We start from the raw sequence: 17388 nt of genomic DNA, 5'->3' as shown, positions 1-17388 counted from the left end.
TCTCTCTGAACATTACTGTGATTTAGGAACCTTACCAGGCAGGGGAGGAGGGGGGTGGGGGGTGGGAAGTGCTGCTATGGAGAGGCAGTAGATCCAGAGATGAGATGGACCATTAAACTGGAAACGCCCTTGCTGTGTCTCAGAAGAGAGAGGCTGAGATCCCTCATTATGGTGTGTGTGTGTCTGTGCGTGTGTCTGACAGCTGAGCTTAGCTCGAGGGCTCTAACAGGGAGATTTTCCCAGCCCCCTCCTGGCAGCAGGAGGCTTTGCCAGTACATTTCAGCCTGTGTCAGTTCTCTGAGCAAATGGTGACACTTGCAGACAACACAACCCTCTGCTTTGACACCTCATTCTCAGGCTTTTGCCTACACGTGTGCAGGGTGAGTGACAGCACAGCGAGGCCACCTTGTGACCTCAGTGCCACCCTGGCTCTGCTCACAGAGTTACACGGTGTGTGTGACTTGCTGAGACTAGAGCATCAGTGCAGGCAGCCAAGGCCCTGCAAGGGTCTCTCCAGTTCCATTACACTGTAAGGAGATAATACCACTTACTCTTTCTTTAATTAAGAGGAATCAAGATATTACTGTGTGGGGTGTTTTTCTTTTTTTTCCCTAGTTTGTTACTCCCTTTCTCAATGCCTTTTCTCAGCACACTGGAGCAGGAGGTGGGGTAAGCCCCAACCATCCCTCAGCACTGTTGTGCTCTCCTGTGAGGACATGCCCTGCCAGGCAGCTCCACAGGCACCCAGGCCAGCTCAGGGAATCTGCTCCCCTCACCTACTGCTCCTGGGAGAGAGGAAGAGGCATCACTCCTTCTTTAAATGCAGGTGCAGAGAGGTTAGAGCAGCCTTTTTCATCCATCCCTGTCATGAGTGAGTGTGACGTGCGTGTATTTATCTGGCCTGAAACTCTCCCATCAATCAGGGCCTGAATCTGTCACAAGAGTGGGGAGAAGGAAGGGTTTACGAAGCCAGGAGAAAAAAACAAATTCTAAATTTATATCCTTTCTTTTTCCAGTTTGCTAATGAGACCTATCAGCCCTTTGGTGTTTTCCTTTTCTGTTCTCTTGTTAAACATGTTCTACTGAGAGATGCTACAGCAATAACCTTTTGTATTGACTGTTACTGGTATAACAAGTCCTGGGGGTCAGGTGTGGGTGACACACTTGGAGTTTTACTATCAAAGTGAATACTGTATCCTGTCTTTAATAAGAACTGTAGATTTCTACACTGATTTTTGAATTCATATCTAATTTACTTTTAATCCTCTTATACAGAAATTGGTTTTGAAGTGATTTTAAGAAAGCAACTTTTATATCAAGCTCTGCTGTTTTAGGCAGTGTGCCAGTTGTGCTGGCTTACTGCATGTGTAATCTCAACGCTTTATTAAGCCAAACTAACATTCAATACTTCCTTTTTGTTGCAGGTTGGGAGGGGATGGAATCTATGGGCAAGGGAATATGACTTGTATTTTTTTTTCCCTAGCACAGGCAGGTGAACTGTGAATAGGTTTGGGTTGGTTGTTTTTTTTTTTTTTCCTCCTCCTCCTGAGTCACCTAAAAGTGTAATTTTGGATTTTATTGTAACCTGTAAACTGCTGTATTTGAATCACCTGCCGTTCTCCCAAAGCCCAGCTTCCAGGGTGTTAAAAGTGAGTCTTAATATGATGCTATGGGGGAAGGAGCTCAGATCTTTGCCCTTGGTTTCTCTTCTTCAGCTGCCTGAAACCAAAACAGTGTTAACTGGGGAAGGGGCTCCTTTTTTTCTGTGGAAGAACAGTCTTGTGACTGAGGAGAAGAAACTGGGAGACTGTCTGTTCCTGACTAGCTGTCCAGCTTTGGGCCAGTCACTAAACCTTACTGTGCCTCAGTTTCCCCATCTGTAAAATGGGGCCAGTTTAGCCTGGATTTATGATCTTATTGTGAGGCCTAGTTCATGTCTGGTAAAGCACTTTTAGGTCTGGCTGGAGGGTGCTATGGAGAGGGAAGTATTGCTCTGAAATTCCTGGTGGCGTTCTGTGCTAGCAGCCCTGGGAGCAGTGTTTGGAATTACTGCTTCAGAGAGATGCAGCTCTATCACCATAGACATCCAATTGTGTTTTGCAGCTCAGTAGGTGTATTATAGGGGTCCAGGGGTAGCTGTGTCTGAAACCAGCCCTGAAAGCCATGGGTCACTGTCCCATGTAACCTCATCATGGTGCTGCGCTGCCCTGCTCAGGTGACTGGCACAGTCCCTCTGATGTCCCAGACAAACAAACCTCAGTGTGTGGGTGTGAGGCCAGAGGGAGCTGTGGGAGCACTGAAGCTGTGTCAGCTGGGCTGAGCACAGCTCTGGGAAGTTCTTGAGGCAAGAGTCCTTATGCATTTGCCTTTTAATCCTGTAAATCTATTTGACTTGAAATGGATGTTCCTAAGCTGCCTGTGTTTATCTCACTGGAAAGGTCAACTTCCTTGGTGCCGCTGAGGGGACACCTCAGCTGAGGGGACACCACAGTTGTTGTGTGCAAGTGCTGGAGAGGGGTGAGACGTTTCTGGCACTGCCACTTTGTGTGACACCTGCAAACTGTGTTAATCCTGTGCCTCAGTTTCCCTGTCTGGGGAGTCTTTAACCTACCTCACTGCTAGCTGAGGCTTTGTCAGTGACAATTGCGGCACACCTGTGTGCAGGCTGCTGTGTGGGGAGTGTGCTGTTGAGAGGAGGCTCCTCTGGCCTTAGTGCTTAACCGAGATGATGTCACACTCACCTTCTGCCGTCATCTGATGTTTGATATGCTGGGATGCCACACTTATGCTGCTCTGCCAAGTAATGCCTGGTGGTGGGTGCCGCTGCTGTGGGTGTCCAAAATGCCTGTTGGTTCAGGGCAGATGCGGTTTTAGGGTAACACCGCCGCTGTAGGGGTGTGTGTGGGGGGTGAGGGCTGGGGGTGCAGCCCCGGGCCCGGCGCTAACCCTGGGGAAGACCTTTCACATCACGGCCTGCTTGGGCTGGGGCAAGCTCCGCTGGGTCGACAATTATTTGATTCTTTCCTCCCTTGTAAACTTCTAACTCTGCTTATTTTTTCCCTTCATTTAAAATTCTTGCAGTTACGCCAATAAAATTTTTACCATGATAGTCATGCCTGTGTCGCGCTTGTTTCCCGCCCGGAGCTTGTGAGGGAGAGGAAGCCGGGCGGGCTCCCCTCAGGGCTGAGGGGCTGGCAAGGGGAGGGAGGGAGGGAGGGAGGGAGGGGGGGAGCAGTGCGCTCCTCCGGCCGCCAGGGGGCGATGCGCGCCCTGCCGCGCGCGCTCTCCCCCTCCGTTCCCGCCTTCCGCTGGCGTCACGCGCTTCCCACAGAGCGGCGGATGATTGACGCGGAGAGCAGCCAATGGGCTGAGGGAAGGCAGCGCTGCGGCGTTCTGCGATTGGTTATGAGAGGAGTATAAAAAGAGACGGGGCCGCTGTGCGGCCCTTCTTTCCCGGAGCCCTCGCGGAGGTACAGGCGCGGCGTGGCGGCTCCGGGACCCGGGCGAGGCTGGGGTTGGGCGGCCGCGCTGAAGGGGAGCGGACCGGGACGAGGAATGGGGTCATGGGCTGCGGCCGGGCTGTGGGTTTGGGAGCGCTGGGCCCCGGGGCGGAGAGAAGGGAAGGGTGGGGACCCACCTGAGCCGCTCTTCTTCCTGGCAGGTCCCAGCTCGTCTTTAAACCCACCGGGCGATCCTTGGAGCACCGCCGAGATGCCCAGGGAAGACAGGGCTACGTGGAAGTCCAACTATTTTATGAAAATCATTGTGAGTGTCGACTCGGAGCCTTGGTGGGGCGCTGCTGGGGCGGGCTCGGGGCAGCGGGAGCCGGGCGGGCCGGGCTGTGGAGGCTTTTAAGAGAGATAGGTGAGTGCTGTGGGTTGTCTGAATGAGTTCCAGGCACTAGGAAGAGACTTGACATAGTCCAGATACGGCATCCTGGGAAATTGCTGTGGCGCTTGCAGACTTGTTCAGGGATGTGACTCGATGGCCTAGTGAAAGATGCAGCTTATGCCACACCCAGCCTCACGTCATTCTCAAACTTCTGGCATACTTCTGTTACGTTTTAACGTGTTGAGGTTTTAATGCTGCTCTGTGCACTGCTCCGAATTTCTTTGTATAGTTACAGTGCTTCTTTCACTATAGCAACTTCTGGATGATTACCCAAAATGTTTCATTGTGGGAGCAGACAACGTGGGATCCAAGCAGATGCAGCAGATCCGTATGTCCCTGCGTGGAAAAGCTGTTGTGCTGATGGGGAAGAACACGATGATGCGCAAAGCTATTCGTGGTCATCTGGAGAATAACCCTGCACTAGAAAAGTGGGTAATGCTGCCTGAGGACACTTCTGGGTCCTCTGTCTTGGAGGAGGGGAGGTCGTCTAAGGAGTAAAACTGAAGGCTGTCATCTTCCCTTCAGGCTGCTGCCTCACATCCGTGGGAACGTGGGCTTTGTCTTCACTAAGGAGGATCTGACTGAGATCCGGGACATGCTGCTGGCTAATAAGGTAAGGCAGATCAGCCTTCACTGTATGTTTAGGCTGAGATGGGATGCAAAATAAAACTGAGTCTTCATGGTGGGCTCAAGTAGGAGTCCTCAACGGTTGGGAATTGGCTCCTGCAGTTTTAGCCAAAGTGCTTTAGTTCATCTGCCTCACTTGTGTGTGCCTGGGTGCTGTCTGTCCTGGAGTATGTCAGGGAGGAGGTGATCCCACCTCCTGACCTGAGGTGAGCATTCTTGCATCTTCTCATCTCCCCCCTCTCAGGTGCCAGCTGCTGCCCGTGCTGGTGCTATTGCTCCTTGTGATGTGACTGTGCCAGCTCAGAACACGGGCCTTGGACCCGAGAAGACCTCCTTTTTCCAGGCCTTGGGCATCACCACGAAGATTTCCAGAGGGACCATTGAAATTCTGGTCAGTGAGCTGCAGTTGTTTGAACTGTTCCTTGACTGGAAAGCCTTGATTGAGGGAGTTGTGAAGGCCAAAGCTCTCCTTAGTGCAAATATATTGTAGAAGCAGTGTGATAATTGCACTCTGGGTTCTGGAGGAGGATGTCTGGCTTGTCTTCATTGTGCAGTGTGGGGGGATTGAAGTTCTCAATCAGATTTCCAGGGGTGGGCTCTGTCAGAGGAACATAGAGGTGAGCTACCTGTAGGTAATGCAGGAAAGGTGCTGCCTTTCTCTTGGCCGACATGGACTTGTTTATATGGTCTGGGGCTTTCTCTGCTGGTGGAGCTGAATGTGGAGCATGTTGGTTGTGCTCATTTGCTCCTTCACTTCCACTGCCTGTGTTGTTCTGCTGCTTTGAGATGCTGGACTTTTGTAGTGTGTATTTATTCCTTTTCCCTGATCTTCTCAGAGCGATGTGCAGCTTATCAAGACCGGAGACAAAGTGGGTGCCAGTGAAGCCACCCTGCTCAACATGCTGAACATCTCCCCGTTCTCCTTCGGGTTGGTGATCCAGCAGGTCTTTGACAATGGCAGCATTTACAACCCTGAAGTGCTGGACATCACCGAGGAGACCTTGCACAAGCGCTTTCTGGAGGTGAGTGCTACAGCCCTGTCTCTCTTGTTCTGCCTCGCTGCTCTGGGAGTCAGGAGCTCTCCCTGGTTCCCTACAGGAACTGTGTCAAGGAGTACCCTCCTGTAGGAATCTTCACCTGAAGCTCTTTTCAGAAGTCATTGAAGGCTAGTTAAAATCATGGAATATGCTGAGTTGGAAGGGCCCCACAAGGATCATCGAGTCCACCTCCTGGCCCTTCACAGGACACCCCAGCAAACGTGTCCTGTGCTCGAGAGCATTGTCCAAATGCTTTTTGGGCTCTGGCTGCCTTGGGGTTGTGACCATTCCATGGGGAGCCTTTTCAGTGCCTGACCACTCTCTGGGGGAAAAACCTTTTCTTACTATCCCAGTTAAAACTCCCCTGACACAGTTTCATGCCTTTCTCTCAGGTCCTGTCACCAGAGAGCAGAGATCAGTGACATTTAAATCTTGATGTCTTGATTTCACTGGAGCTGTTACCTGTGTGCATTGCATGCTTTCCCTTGTGTTGGCAATGTAAAAGTCGTGATCTGGCCATCCTCTGCTGTGATTTCTAGTCCAGTTTATTTCTCAGACCACAGAAACACGAGTCTGTCTCTTCACAGGGTGTTCGAAACGTTGCCAGCATCTGTCTGCAAATTGGGTACCCAACCATTGCGTCCGTACCCCACTCCATCATCAATGGGTACAAGCGTGTCCTGGCCGTGGCGGTGGAGACTGACTACACCTTTCCACTGGCTGAAAAGGTAATGGCTAGCTCTGCAGAGAGGCATGTTACAAATGCAGCCAAGCACATAGGCAGCATGTCGCCTGGTTTGAGAGGACTGGGACACGCCGATGTGTCCGTGTTCCATATGTTGTGTACAACTGGCGGGAGAAAGCTGATTTACCTAGTGTTCCTTCTTTGGGGCTGTACACTCAGCATAGCTGGAATGTCTTTGGTCCTTCATATCTGCTAGTGATAAGTAGACCTGTTTCAGATTCTGGAAAACTGCAAGTGATGCCTTTATCATTGGAGAGGTTCAGTCCTGTGAAATGTTTTGTTCTCTGAGCTTACATTTTTTTCTCCCCCACTTTTGCAGGTGAAGGCCTTCCTGGCCGACCCCTCAGCTTTTGTGGCAGCCATGCCTGTGGTAGCTGAAGCAGCTGCACCTGCTGCTGCCGCTGCTGCTGCTCCAGCGAAGGAGGCAGCGAAGGAGGAGTCGGAGGAGTCTGACGAGGATATGGGATTTGGTCTCTTTGACTAAGAGCAGCCACCCTCTCTGCCTCTGTCAGAGTTGGCCCGATAGGAGAAATAAAAAGCTATTTTACAGCTTCATGTGTGCCTGCATCGATGGTGTCGTCTCCGTGTCAGCTGGGGTTTGGGAAAGGTGTAACCCGAGGGGCCCTGCTCTCCAGGGCAGCGGTTGTTCTCGGGCCGGGACACGGCAGGGGAGCGGATGTTTCCCGGCCCCGGGAGCTGCGGAGGAGCGCTTGTTCTGGGGGCCGCAGCGCAGCTGTCCCCAGCCGGGCCGAGCACAGGCCTTGCCCGCGGCAGGTCGGGGCGGTGCAGCCCCCGCCCGTCCCGTTCCGTTCCGCTTCCCCGCGCGGCGGGGCCGGGGTTCTGGGGCAGGCGGGCAGCGCCCATCGCCGTGGCTCCGGGCCCGCCCCGGAAGCCGCTACCGGTTCCGGGGTCGCGGCGGAGCGATGGCGGCCGACACGCAGGTGAGTGCGGGACGGGCCGCGCAGGGTCCGGCCGGGCGGGGAAGAGCGGCGGGGCCTGTGCCCGGGGCCGCGCCTCGCCCCCCCCCGTCCCGCCGCTCTCGGCCCAGCTGCGGGGCCCGGCCCGGTGCCCGAAGCCGCCGCGGGACGTGGCAGCCGGGGCGGGCCCTGCCGAGCCGCCCGCACCGCGCCGTGCCCGGCCCGTGGGAAGGAGCCGCCGGGCGGAGCGGGGGGCGGCGGGGCCCGGCCCGATCGAGGCCCGGCCCGCCCGGCTGCGGCGCCGCTGTGCCCCGTTCGCACCGCCCGGCCTCGGTGTGACCGCCTGACATCCTGAGCGGCTTGGGGTGTTCCCAGCATCGGGTCCTTACTTGTATAAATACTGCCTTTGTCCTCTGTATTTGTTTGAAACTGCGTTGCTGGTATGTGTAATGTGTACATAAGCATCATAAAAAATAAAAATAAAAAGCAAAGTGGTGAAGCCTGTCCCAGTGGCTTTTCCGTGGAGACTTGGTGGGTGGTCGAGGATTTGCAGTTTGTGTAAGTCACTGAGATGCTGGTGGGGTCCTGTAGTGTTATACATAATTCATATTTTTCATTTCTGGACTTGGGATAATTTTAACATGTTTTTCATGTCTGTACATCTGCCTGCTCGTCATTAAGCAGCATGAGTAAGTGCAGCTTGGTTTGAGTTTGCATATGATGAACTCATGTAATTGAAATCTTTGAGAGGAGGGCAGGTCCTGCAGCAGCTGAAGCAGCTGGTTCTTTTGGTACTGGTGTCAGTGAGGTTGTTGGTCATCCTTTGCAGCTCAATCCAGCCTTAATGTTCAGAAGTGCAGCACTACTTCCAGCCAGTTTTTAAGGGGACCTGTGGGTGTGAAATGGTCACAGTCTCAGGGAAGTGTGGATGAACTTTAAAGGCCAGGAAGCCACTGCGCAGGTTCAGCATTCCAACGTGTCAGCAAAAAAGCTTCACTGAAAGCAGCTTTGAGGAACTCTTTGAAAAAGATTGAAAAGGGAAGGAACAGTTTTCGAAGATTTTTTTTTAAGACATGCTCATTTGCTGCCTTTTGGAAAGATGATATAAAGTTTCTCAGTTTAAAAGCTGAATTTCAAAAGCCTTTCCTACAGAGCTGTGCTTTGGTTTATGTAAATGCAGAAAACCTGGGTGTGTAGGTCTCCCCGGGTTGTCTGCATTTCGAGTGCCCCTTCAGGACTACCTGGACTTCAGGAGGTAACATATAGGGAGAAGCTCTTTTGAGTTCTGGAAGTTACTGTTCTTTTACTTTGAAAGGTCCTGTACTCCAGATTATGCATCCTAGCTCTTTCTGTATGTTACTTTTAGAGGGGTGTCTCTTACAGAGCATGAAAGCACAGAGATAATTGGAGAGCAGTCCTCCCTGAGCCCTGGGGAAGGAGTTTCACAGTATGTGAAGCACAGTGACCCTTCCATGGTGGATGAGATGGTGGATGCTCACATTTGGGCACTAAGAGGTCATGTGGCAGCAAGTGGCGTGTTCTGCTTGCCCTGGTTTGTGTTCTGTGGATTGATATCAAAGGCAAGCTGATGTTTTTTCTGCTTTGTGGCTTTAGACTTGTGACACACTGAAGCGATTTGCAGTGAAAGTGACTACAGCCAGTGTGAAGGAGCGGAGAGAGATCCTCAGTGAGCTGGGAAAATGCATTTCTGGGAAAGGTAAAACCTTGGGAGCAGTGTTCTGTTTACCTGGGTGGAGGAGGTTCTGTTTCAAAAGGCTGTGTGAGGGTTATTTGTTTGAGGGAAGGGGCTGGCAGCATTTGGAGCCAGTGCTCTATCACCGGGTTAATTCCAAGCATGAGGTTTGTGGGTAGCACAGAACCCCAGCTTTTGGCACATCTGCTTTTTCCAGTCAGGAGTTGTGATGGCTTGGGTTTTAACTTTTATATTTTTCCAGAATTCCTGCTGCTTAGTGGGTAACTCTGAAACTTCATATTAAGTGTTAATAAGTTCTCTTCACAGGGTAGTTAGACAAAACAGTTCCTTCCTATCTAGAGAATCAAGGACAACTGGTACCCAAAAATCATAAACATTGGCTAAGGGAAGGGGACAAGCCAGGGGGCTGATACTTTATAGCCTGGGGCTGTGGTTGGACAGTTGACCCCAACATGTGGATGGACCAAAACTTATGAAAGTGCAAAGGCTCGTGACCAGGTTCCATCTTGGACTTGATTTGGGTGTAGCCCTGGCTGAGCTCTTGCACTGCCCAAGGTGAATCCTTTCAATAAATACCTATTTTATTCCTTTTGCTCTGTCTGGTCTCTGTTCAAGGTCAGCCTTTCTAGTCAGTAGTTGTAGCATTGTGTATGTTAATTCCTCATTAGTGAATCAGTTGAGTTTCTTTCATTACTCTTGGCTTGTTCTTTTAGTACTCATGGAATATTTGAATACACACATGTATAGAGATGGGGAGTGTGGAAGACTACAGATGGTCCTAATAAAACAGCTGAAGCAATTTTTTTTAACTTATTTCTCTCATTTTCTGAAGATGACAATGTTTCACATGTTCCAGTTTTACCATTATTTTTAAAAATATGCATAAAATGTATATAAAGAGCAAAGTCTTACTGTGATTCTTGCAAGCAGTTTCATAGATGTGAACAGTTTATTGATTTCAGTCATGAAGTAAATCGTGTTTGTGTTAAAGATTAAGAGCTCAGCTTCTGATGAAGTATTTTGAAATACATTGTTACAGATCTCCCAGAAGGTGCAGTGAAAGGCCTTTGCAAGCTCTTCTGCCTTACTCTGCATCGATACCGGTGAGTAAGTTGATGTGGAAAGGCTGTATTACGTAATCTGTCAGTATTTAGTAGTTAAATTGGTCTGGAGCACTTGGAAATGTTAGCATGCAGTGTCACAGAGATGTATATGACACTGAAGAATGTCATCTTGTAATTACATTCTCAGGGCAGGATTGACATTAAAAAGTTTTATAATATTTGCCTTGCATTTCACCTTTAATTTAGAAATTTTGACTTCCATTCCGTGGTTCAGTTTGCAAGAATGAACACCCGTCTTCTTGTGAAGCAAGACCGAGCTGTCTTTTAGACAATTTTAGGTGGGATTAAATCGTGGTATGTTGTAGAAGAGCTGTTCAGAACTCATTTTCTTCTACAGTCTTCTGGAGTGCCTCCACATAAGTGCTGTCACTTGAGGAAGGGAATGGAGGTTTCTGCCAGAAACTTCTCCACTTTGCAGAAGAGCAAGGATAAAATAGTTACTAGCTTGACTGCTGAAATGAGAAAGCAGAGCCCTTAGTGTGGTGCAGGAGTGGTAACGGTGCAGTGTGGCAGGTTTAGGATGTCTGTGATCCACGTGTGTCACAGGGATGCGGCGTCCCGCAGAGCCCTGCAGCTGGCCCTTCAGCAGCTCGCAGAGTCCCAGCCTGAGGCCACGGCAAAAAACCTGCTGCACTCACTTCAGTCTTCAGGGGTCGGCGGCAAAGCTGGGGTGCCCAGGTGAGTTGCTTTGTGTGGAAGCAGTTCTGAGTTGCTGGTAGTTCCTGCTGGTCAGAATGCTGCTTGCAGAGGTGTTAAAAGCCTTTAGAGATAAAGCTTTTAATGCTGTTCAGATGTTGCTCTTTTACCTCTTCCATGCCATCTGAGAAAGCAGAGGGAATATCCTGGTATAACTGCTGGTGGATTTGGGTTGAGATATGTTTAGCTTGTCTTAAACTTCAGGTCTGGGGAGATGAGGAGCAAACTCTATCAGGAAACAGTCTCCAAAATTACTAGGAAAGGGAATTTCATCACCTGTCAAATGTTCAGCTGCCTCTTGTGCCATTTGGAAGCTTTGAGCGTCAAACCAGAGCTGAAACAAACAAGTTCTGAGGGCTGATTATTTCCTTTAAAAACTAAGGCTTTAGCTGCATTTTTATGTGATAAAATTACCTGTCAGTCTGGTGCTGTTCTAACTTGGGCAAAATGGGTCTGTAATGGTCTAGTAGGTATAAGTTATGGCCTGGGAAGTGTAGATTTACCTCCCTCTCCTGTTTGTACAACAGTAAGAGCAGTGGATCTGCAGCTCTGCTGGCACTCTCCTGGACATGCCTGCTTGTACGCACAGTCTTTCCAACACCTGACAAGAGACAGGGAGAAACATGGAAAAAACTGGTAGGTTCTTTAAGGTTTGCAGAAATATCCCATCACAGATATGGACTTAAATAGTTCTAATGTGTTTAAGTTGCTGTAGTGTTGCAAACAATTCTGAATGTAACTGAAAACACCAAGTCAGAATCCAGGTTTAGAGGGAGATTTGGTGTATTGTGATCTCTCCTGTTCCCCTGCAGAAAGCAGGAGGTGCATAAAGCATGAGTGGGGCAGTCTTGCCCCTGTGCACTTGCTCTGCATACAGAGATGGCTGCTGGTGCCTCTGAGGGGCATTTGCAGTGTGGCATGAAGTCCTTGTGCCTTGCTTGACATATCTCTGTATGATACTCTGTCATACAGTGTCAAGGAGCTTTTGTCTTCCTTTCACTTCCTTTACACAAACCTGGAACTGTGTTCATAGCACACTGGTATATAGTTGGAACAGATTTTAAGAAGAGATGTAATCTGTTTTCAGTGTTTCCAAAACTGTTAGGCATGGTTCTGCTCAGAGGTGCGGGATGAAAGCAAAGACAGCTTGTTGGAAGAGCTTAGATGGTCTAAAGATTAAGCAGATTCAGCTAATCATTGACAATAATTGACATTTGACATGTCTTGTTTGATATGAGCTCTCTGAGAAGCAGGTACACCAAGGTTTTTTTGGCTGTTGCCTTTGGCAGGTGGAGGTTCAGTGTTTGCTCCTTTTGGAAGTCCTTGGAGGCTCTCACAAGCAGGCAGTGGATGGGGCTGTGAAGAAATTGAACAGGCTGTGGAAAGAGGTGATGTGTACATTATGTGCCATATTCTACAGCTCTTCTGTTCTGTGGTGTTAACATGCCTTGCTTTTCTTTCTCTTAAGAACCAGGATCTGGTGGATCAGTACCTATCTGTCATTCTTGGGCTTGAACCAAACCAGAGTTACGCTGCGATGCTGGGACTTGTGGTGCAGTTTTGCACAGCCCAGAAGGAGATGGATATTATTAAACCATACAAGGTAAATCTGTCGTACAGCTTTTTTGGGGGAGAATAGGAAGCATCACTTGTTGAAGAAGGGACTGAATAGATATCTTAGTGAGGCTGCTACTTTGCATCTGCCCTGGTTTCACTGTCTGTCAATTCAGTAATTCTGCACTTCTGACTGAAACAGCTGGGGTGTGTTTAGACGGGAGGTGCCAGATATGTGACTGTTTGGTGTTGCCTGTGCATTTCTGTGGATGTCCAACATACAGCTTCCTGCCTTGTCCCTGTTGTGGGAATGAAAGGCAGCACATAGCTCTCGGTGTGGTTTGAGTGTTGGGCTCAGGGTAGAGCAGGAAACACTGGTCTTTGCTTGACTGGCTCACGTGAAGGTGGAAAGAAAGCTTTCAGAGGAGGAGGAGGAGGGGTGTCCAGCTTGGCACCTGACAGTGTTCTGGGAGCTGTGCACAGGTTGAGATATGGCTGTAATCTAGTGTTTCTGCTCATTCAGAGTGCTCTCCTGGATTTCTACCTGAAGACCATCCTTATGAGCAAGACAAAGCCTCAGAAGCATGTGCTGGTGAGACAGTGTTTAGAGCTGCTTGTGATGTTGTCCCACAGGCAGCAGTGCCCTGTGCTGAGTGCCCTGTCCCCTTTGCAGGACAGCTGTTCTCCGCTGCTTCGCTACATGTCCCACCCTGAATTCAAGGACTCTGTTTTGCCAACTCTGCAGAAATCCCTGCTGCGGAGTCCTGAGAATGTAATTGAAAGTGAGTCTGTCATCTCTGCATTTCTCTGTCAAAGAGGCTAAGTCCTTAGTGCTCTGGAGCTGTTGGGGCAGCGTCACTCTGGGCTATGGTTTTGATCCCTGGGTGTAGGCAGGATTGTGTGGCTTCCAAGGGTTAGATGTGGAGAAGCAACATTTGTGGTGTGATCCCAAGTGTCAGGGTATGTGATAACTACTGTTTGCACTGAGGACAGGATTTCACAACTGAATGCTAAGAATAATCCTGAATTATTCTGTTCACTGGGCATCAATTTCGGTAGGGTTTTTTTATTCCTACTCCTTACTACCCTGTCTGCTCTTGATGTGAAGTGTGGGGAAGAATGTATTAAAATGCCAGTGGCATATCATATTTTGTTAGGTAACTGTTTTTATCTCTTCTGTTGTCAGCAATCTCTTGCTTGCTCGTATCTGTGAACCTGGATCTTAGCCAATATGCTCTAGACATTGTGAAAGGACTGGCCAGTAAGTACTCTCACCTCTGGAGGGAATTATGAATTCAGAATAAAGCTTTCTGCAACTTTCAGGCTGTACCTTCAACAGCTTAATTGCTGGTGAAAAGGTTGTTTCAGGTGGGAAGGAGGATGATGCTGTAAATTGGAACTGCAATAGTTCACATGATGGTTCCAAAAGCTGCATTAAGCCACGTGTAAAGATAATCCTTACTTGTTGATTTTATGCAGTTTGTTGGAAGGATCTCTTAGCTTGTGTGTTACTATTTTCGAGGTCATCTGAAATCCAACAGTGTGCAGCTGATGGATGAAGCAGTTGTGGCATTAAAGAACTTGGCTCGGCAGTGCAGCGATCCTTCAGCTGTGGAGTCGCTGGGCAGGCACCTTTTTGCCATCTTGGGGGGTGAGTAGATTGTAGGATAAGCAGTGGGGATGAATCAAGGTTTGACAGTCTCAGGGAGTTTTGTGTATTGTATTTTCTTTTCTCTTTACTGCCTGTATAGAAGGGGTGGCTCAGCCTGGATCAGGGATAATGGGGCAAGCTTTTGTGTTTTGGAGGAGATTCTTGATGTAACACAGAGCTATTGCCTGTAATCACCTGTCACCTTTGTGTTTCTTGTTGGCAGGCTCAGAGGGGAAGCTGACAGTTGTTGCTCAGAAGATGAGTGTCCTTTCAGGTGAGGATCCTAGAAGAAAGCTTCTTCTCTAGTGAAAGAAATGGAGAAGAAGGCTGACTGGAAGGGATTTGTACCTCAGCATTTAGGATTTGCTGCCCGTCACTCTAAATTGGCTGTAGTTGGAGCCATAGAAGGTGCTGGATACCACACACCAGTTCCTGAATTCCTATTCAAAGAAAATAGTTGGCTGGGAGGCCAAAAATTTTATTCAAAGAAGATGACTTGTACCTATAGTGAACATGAATACAGTGATCTGGAAGTGTGGTGCATGGTGGATGTGTATCCAGATGTAGTGGCAAGAGATGTCTGTGCAAGGATTAAGTGTGTGAAGGGTTGTTCTTGATTGGTTTTAGATGTTGTGCTGGTAGTTTGGGAACTACTGAGAGAATTCTGTCCTTTCAGGGATTGGCAGCCTTAGTCACCATGTGGTTTCTGGACCTTCCAGCCAAGCTCTGAGTGCAACTGTGGCTGAACTTTTCATCCCTTTCCTGCAACAAGAAGGTGAGTCCTCTTGCCTTTGTTCTGGGTTTGCTAAGTTGTGTTCATGTTGAGCAGGGCTTTCACATGGTTATTCAAGAATAGTCTTGTTTCTTGCCTGTTCTTACAGAATCTGTTTCCCTGTTTTGATGAGCAACCCCATGGAGACTGTGCTGTGCCTGTTAGGAGCACGTGTTCTTTTCCTGCATCCTGACGTTGTTACTCGCTTTCTGTTTTATGTTCTGTGCTTTCTGCAATTGCTGTACTGATGTGAGCTCTGTGTTTCTCCCCAGTCCATGAAGGAACACTAGTTCATGCAGTCTCTGTCCTGGCTCTTTGGTGTGTTCGGTTCACCACAGAAGTTCCTAAAAAGCTGGTAGAATGGCTAAAGAAAGCCTTCAGCCTTAAAACCTCGACTTCAGCAGTGAGACATGTCTACCTGCAGTGCATGCTAGCCTCCTTCAAAGGTAAAACTGGGCAGCTGTTAATAACTCTTGGCTGTAGGGCTTAGGAGGAATTTGTACTTCATGATGTAGAGAGCTGTGCAGATTAAGAAATATTGTATAAGGCAATGTCTTTTTACTGACCTCCTTCATATTTCTCCTGTGTAATTAAAACCACTGCCCTTCATGCCGTCTTTCACATATCTCAGAGTAATTTTAGATTGCTTTATTTTTGTCTTACAACTAAACTATAGGGTTTATAGCCCAGGGGCCATACTTTTGTTTTATATAGGACCCAGCACAGTGGGATCTTCTGGGTCTCTGGGTTTGACTCTCGGAAACTTAAAAAAAAAAAAAGACTGTGTTTGAAATGAAGAACTTTAGAAATTATTCTCTTTTGGTAATCCTCTTGGGATTTACATCTGTTGGTCCTGTCCCCTTTGACTGCAGCATTTCATTCACATTTGTAGACCTCTGGGATTCCTTAACTTCTGAGTGTTTGAATTGAAACAGATGGTCATGGCATGCCAGGAATTTGCTTTCCCTCTCTCAGGGAAACATTAATCTTTGAAGTCAGACTTCCTGTGATTTGAAGTAATTCCTTTAATGTAACTGAATTAGCATTTTGTTTTGCATCCCATGAACAGAAACTTAATATATTGAGATGGGACTGTTCTGTCTGTGAGGAAAGGACTGAAGTGGTTGCCACTGAGCTTTTCATAGTTGCAGTTTAATGATAGTGATTGGCAAATACTCTGGGAAATTCAGTCTTCCCAGTGTGTGTCTGTTTCCTTTCCTTGGCAAGGAAAAGCCATTGATACTGGGTTGTAAAGCGAGGACCCTGCTGTTTTGTAATGTGTCTCTTTTGTCCCCTCAGGTGACACATTGTTGCAGGGAATGGACTTGCTGCCCATGCTGATCCAGACAGTAGAAAAAGCAGCATCTCAGAGTACTCAGGTTCCCATGGTAACTGAAGGAGTTGCTGCAGCTTTGTTGATCTGCAGGATGTCTGTAATTGAGGGACAAACTGGTAAGGTCACAAAACAGCTGGCAGAATCCAATATAAACAAGTTCTGAGGGTTAACACTTCTTGACAGTGTGCAGGAGATACTACTTCTTAATCTGTGTATAGTTTCTACACAGAGAATCATTGGTCTTCTATAAACCAGGGAAATTCTCATCTCTCTCATTTACATCATTCAATTCTTACTCTGCCATGGCTTTGCAAATTCCAGCTTCCATTCACATATAGGACAATATTCCTTTTTATTCTGACAGGAGATTTTCACCCTGACCTTACATGGTAGGATTTGACTGATACATTAGAAATATTACTTGATTGTTATTTGGGTGGTGTTTTTACAGACCTTTGAAAAGCATAGGGACTGGAATTCTGTCTCACATCAGAGGATAGTTCAAGAGCTCTTTGAGTTCATACATTTGCCAGGATATAAAATCAGGTGTGTTCTACCAAAAGCAACACACCACTTCCCTCCTCTTCTTTGCTTCTGGGAAGATTTGCCCTATGAAAGATTAAGGTGAATCAGACTTTACATTTCACACATATAAGTCAGAGGAAGAACTTACTTTTGTCAGCTGGTGGTTTTTTTTTTTTTGGGCATGTTAATAACTCTGAAAGAGAGAAATAAGAAGCTTTAGAATTGAAGACAAGTAAGGCTAGAAGTAACTTGAGGGATTTCAGGAGAGAGAATTCTACTGTATTTTATGTGCCCTGATGAGTTCTGACGTATTTTGAAACATCTCTTCTTTTCCTGTCAGAGTCTAAGCTGAGTGGTTTCTGGCAGCTGATTTTGGATGAGAAAAAACAAATTTTCACATCTGAGAAGTTTCTGCAGTCTGCATCAGAGGAAGGTAAATTGGTGGTTCCTGTATATCCAGTTGCTGTTTAACTCTTAGTACTCAACAAGAACTAATGTTGGCCCTGTTTTATGATCCTTGGAGGATACAGTTTCAGATTAAAACGAGCTGTGTACTCTTCAGAAGTACATCTACACTAGCTGTAGTCTATTAATTTATTTCTTGATCAACCTGAGTTATCACTCATTTATCATTCTAAATGATAAAGCAATGGAAGTGCCTTGTGACAGCTGACACTCAGTACCCATTTCATTGCCACTGAAGCCATTTTGGCAGGGCTCAGGAATTAACAGAACTGAAGCACTGAGCGTGGTGTTTATAAATTGCTTTGCTCTGTCAACTTAGACCAAAATAGGTCAC

At 47.9% G+C, this 17388-nt stretch overlaps 2 protein-coding genes across 3 annotated transcripts in view; both read left to right on the top strand.

The window, feature by feature from the left end:
• Positions 1 to 3446: 3446 nt before the first annotated feature.
• Positions 3447 to 6855, top strand: RPLP0 (ribosomal protein lateral stalk subunit P0). Of its 2 annotated transcripts, none has more exons than XM_062504209.1 (8): positions 3447 to 3470; positions 3662 to 3765; positions 4144 to 4319; positions 4417 to 4504; positions 4763 to 4909; positions 5355 to 5540; positions 6143 to 6283; positions 6620 to 6855. In XM_062504209.1, exons 2-8 carry the CDS (start codon positions 3712 to 3714, stop codon positions 6782 to 6784), a joined length of 957 nt encoding a protein of 318 aa, XP_062360193.1. In that variant the 5' UTR covers positions 3447 to 3470; positions 3662 to 3711; the 3' UTR covers positions 6785 to 6855. The 2 variants fall into 2 exon arrangements, with proteins under 2 accessions (XP_062360193.1, XP_062360194.1); XM_062504210.1 differs by lacking the exon at positions 3447 to 3470 and adding an exon at positions 3557 to 3581.
• Positions 6856 to 7217: 362 nt separating this feature from the next.
• GCN1 (GCN1 activator of EIF2AK4) overlaps positions 7218 to 17388 on the top strand; it is a 38404-nt gene continuing 28233 nt past the window's right edge. The window contains exons 1-16 of the mRNA XM_062504018.1: positions 7218 to 7241; positions 8832 to 8934; positions 9971 to 10034; positions 10602 to 10733; positions 11279 to 11387; positions 12041 to 12139; positions 12220 to 12354; positions 12829 to 12897; positions 12979 to 13087; positions 13492 to 13566; positions 13828 to 13956; positions 14180 to 14230; positions 14633 to 14731; positions 15001 to 15174; positions 16028 to 16180; positions 16930 to 17022. Coding sequence (XP_062360002.1) covers positions 7224 to 7241; positions 8832 to 8934; positions 9971 to 10034; positions 10602 to 10733; positions 11279 to 11387; positions 12041 to 12139; positions 12220 to 12354; positions 12829 to 12897; positions 12979 to 13087; positions 13492 to 13566; positions 13828 to 13956; positions 14180 to 14230; positions 14633 to 14731; positions 15001 to 15174; positions 16028 to 16180; positions 16930 to 17022 — 1612 coding nt within the window. The 5' untranslated portion in view covers positions 7218 to 7223. The remainder of the gene's footprint in view (positions 7242 to 8831; positions 8935 to 9970; positions 10035 to 10601; positions 10734 to 11278; positions 11388 to 12040; positions 12140 to 12219; positions 12355 to 12828; positions 12898 to 12978; positions 13088 to 13491; positions 13567 to 13827; positions 13957 to 14179; positions 14231 to 14632; positions 14732 to 15000; positions 15175 to 16027; positions 16181 to 16929; positions 17023 to 17388) is intronic.

Source organism: Cinclus cinclus, chromosome 17 (assembly GCF_963662255.1).
Source record: "Cinclus cinclus chromosome 17, bCinCin1.1, whole genome shotgun sequence".
In the NCBI taxonomy this organism is placed as follows: domain Eukaryota; kingdom Metazoa; phylum Chordata; class Aves; order Passeriformes; family Cinclidae; genus Cinclus; species Cinclus cinclus.
Note: the sequence above shows the minus strand (reverse complement) of the source record. Positions and strands in the feature narration are given on the sequence as shown.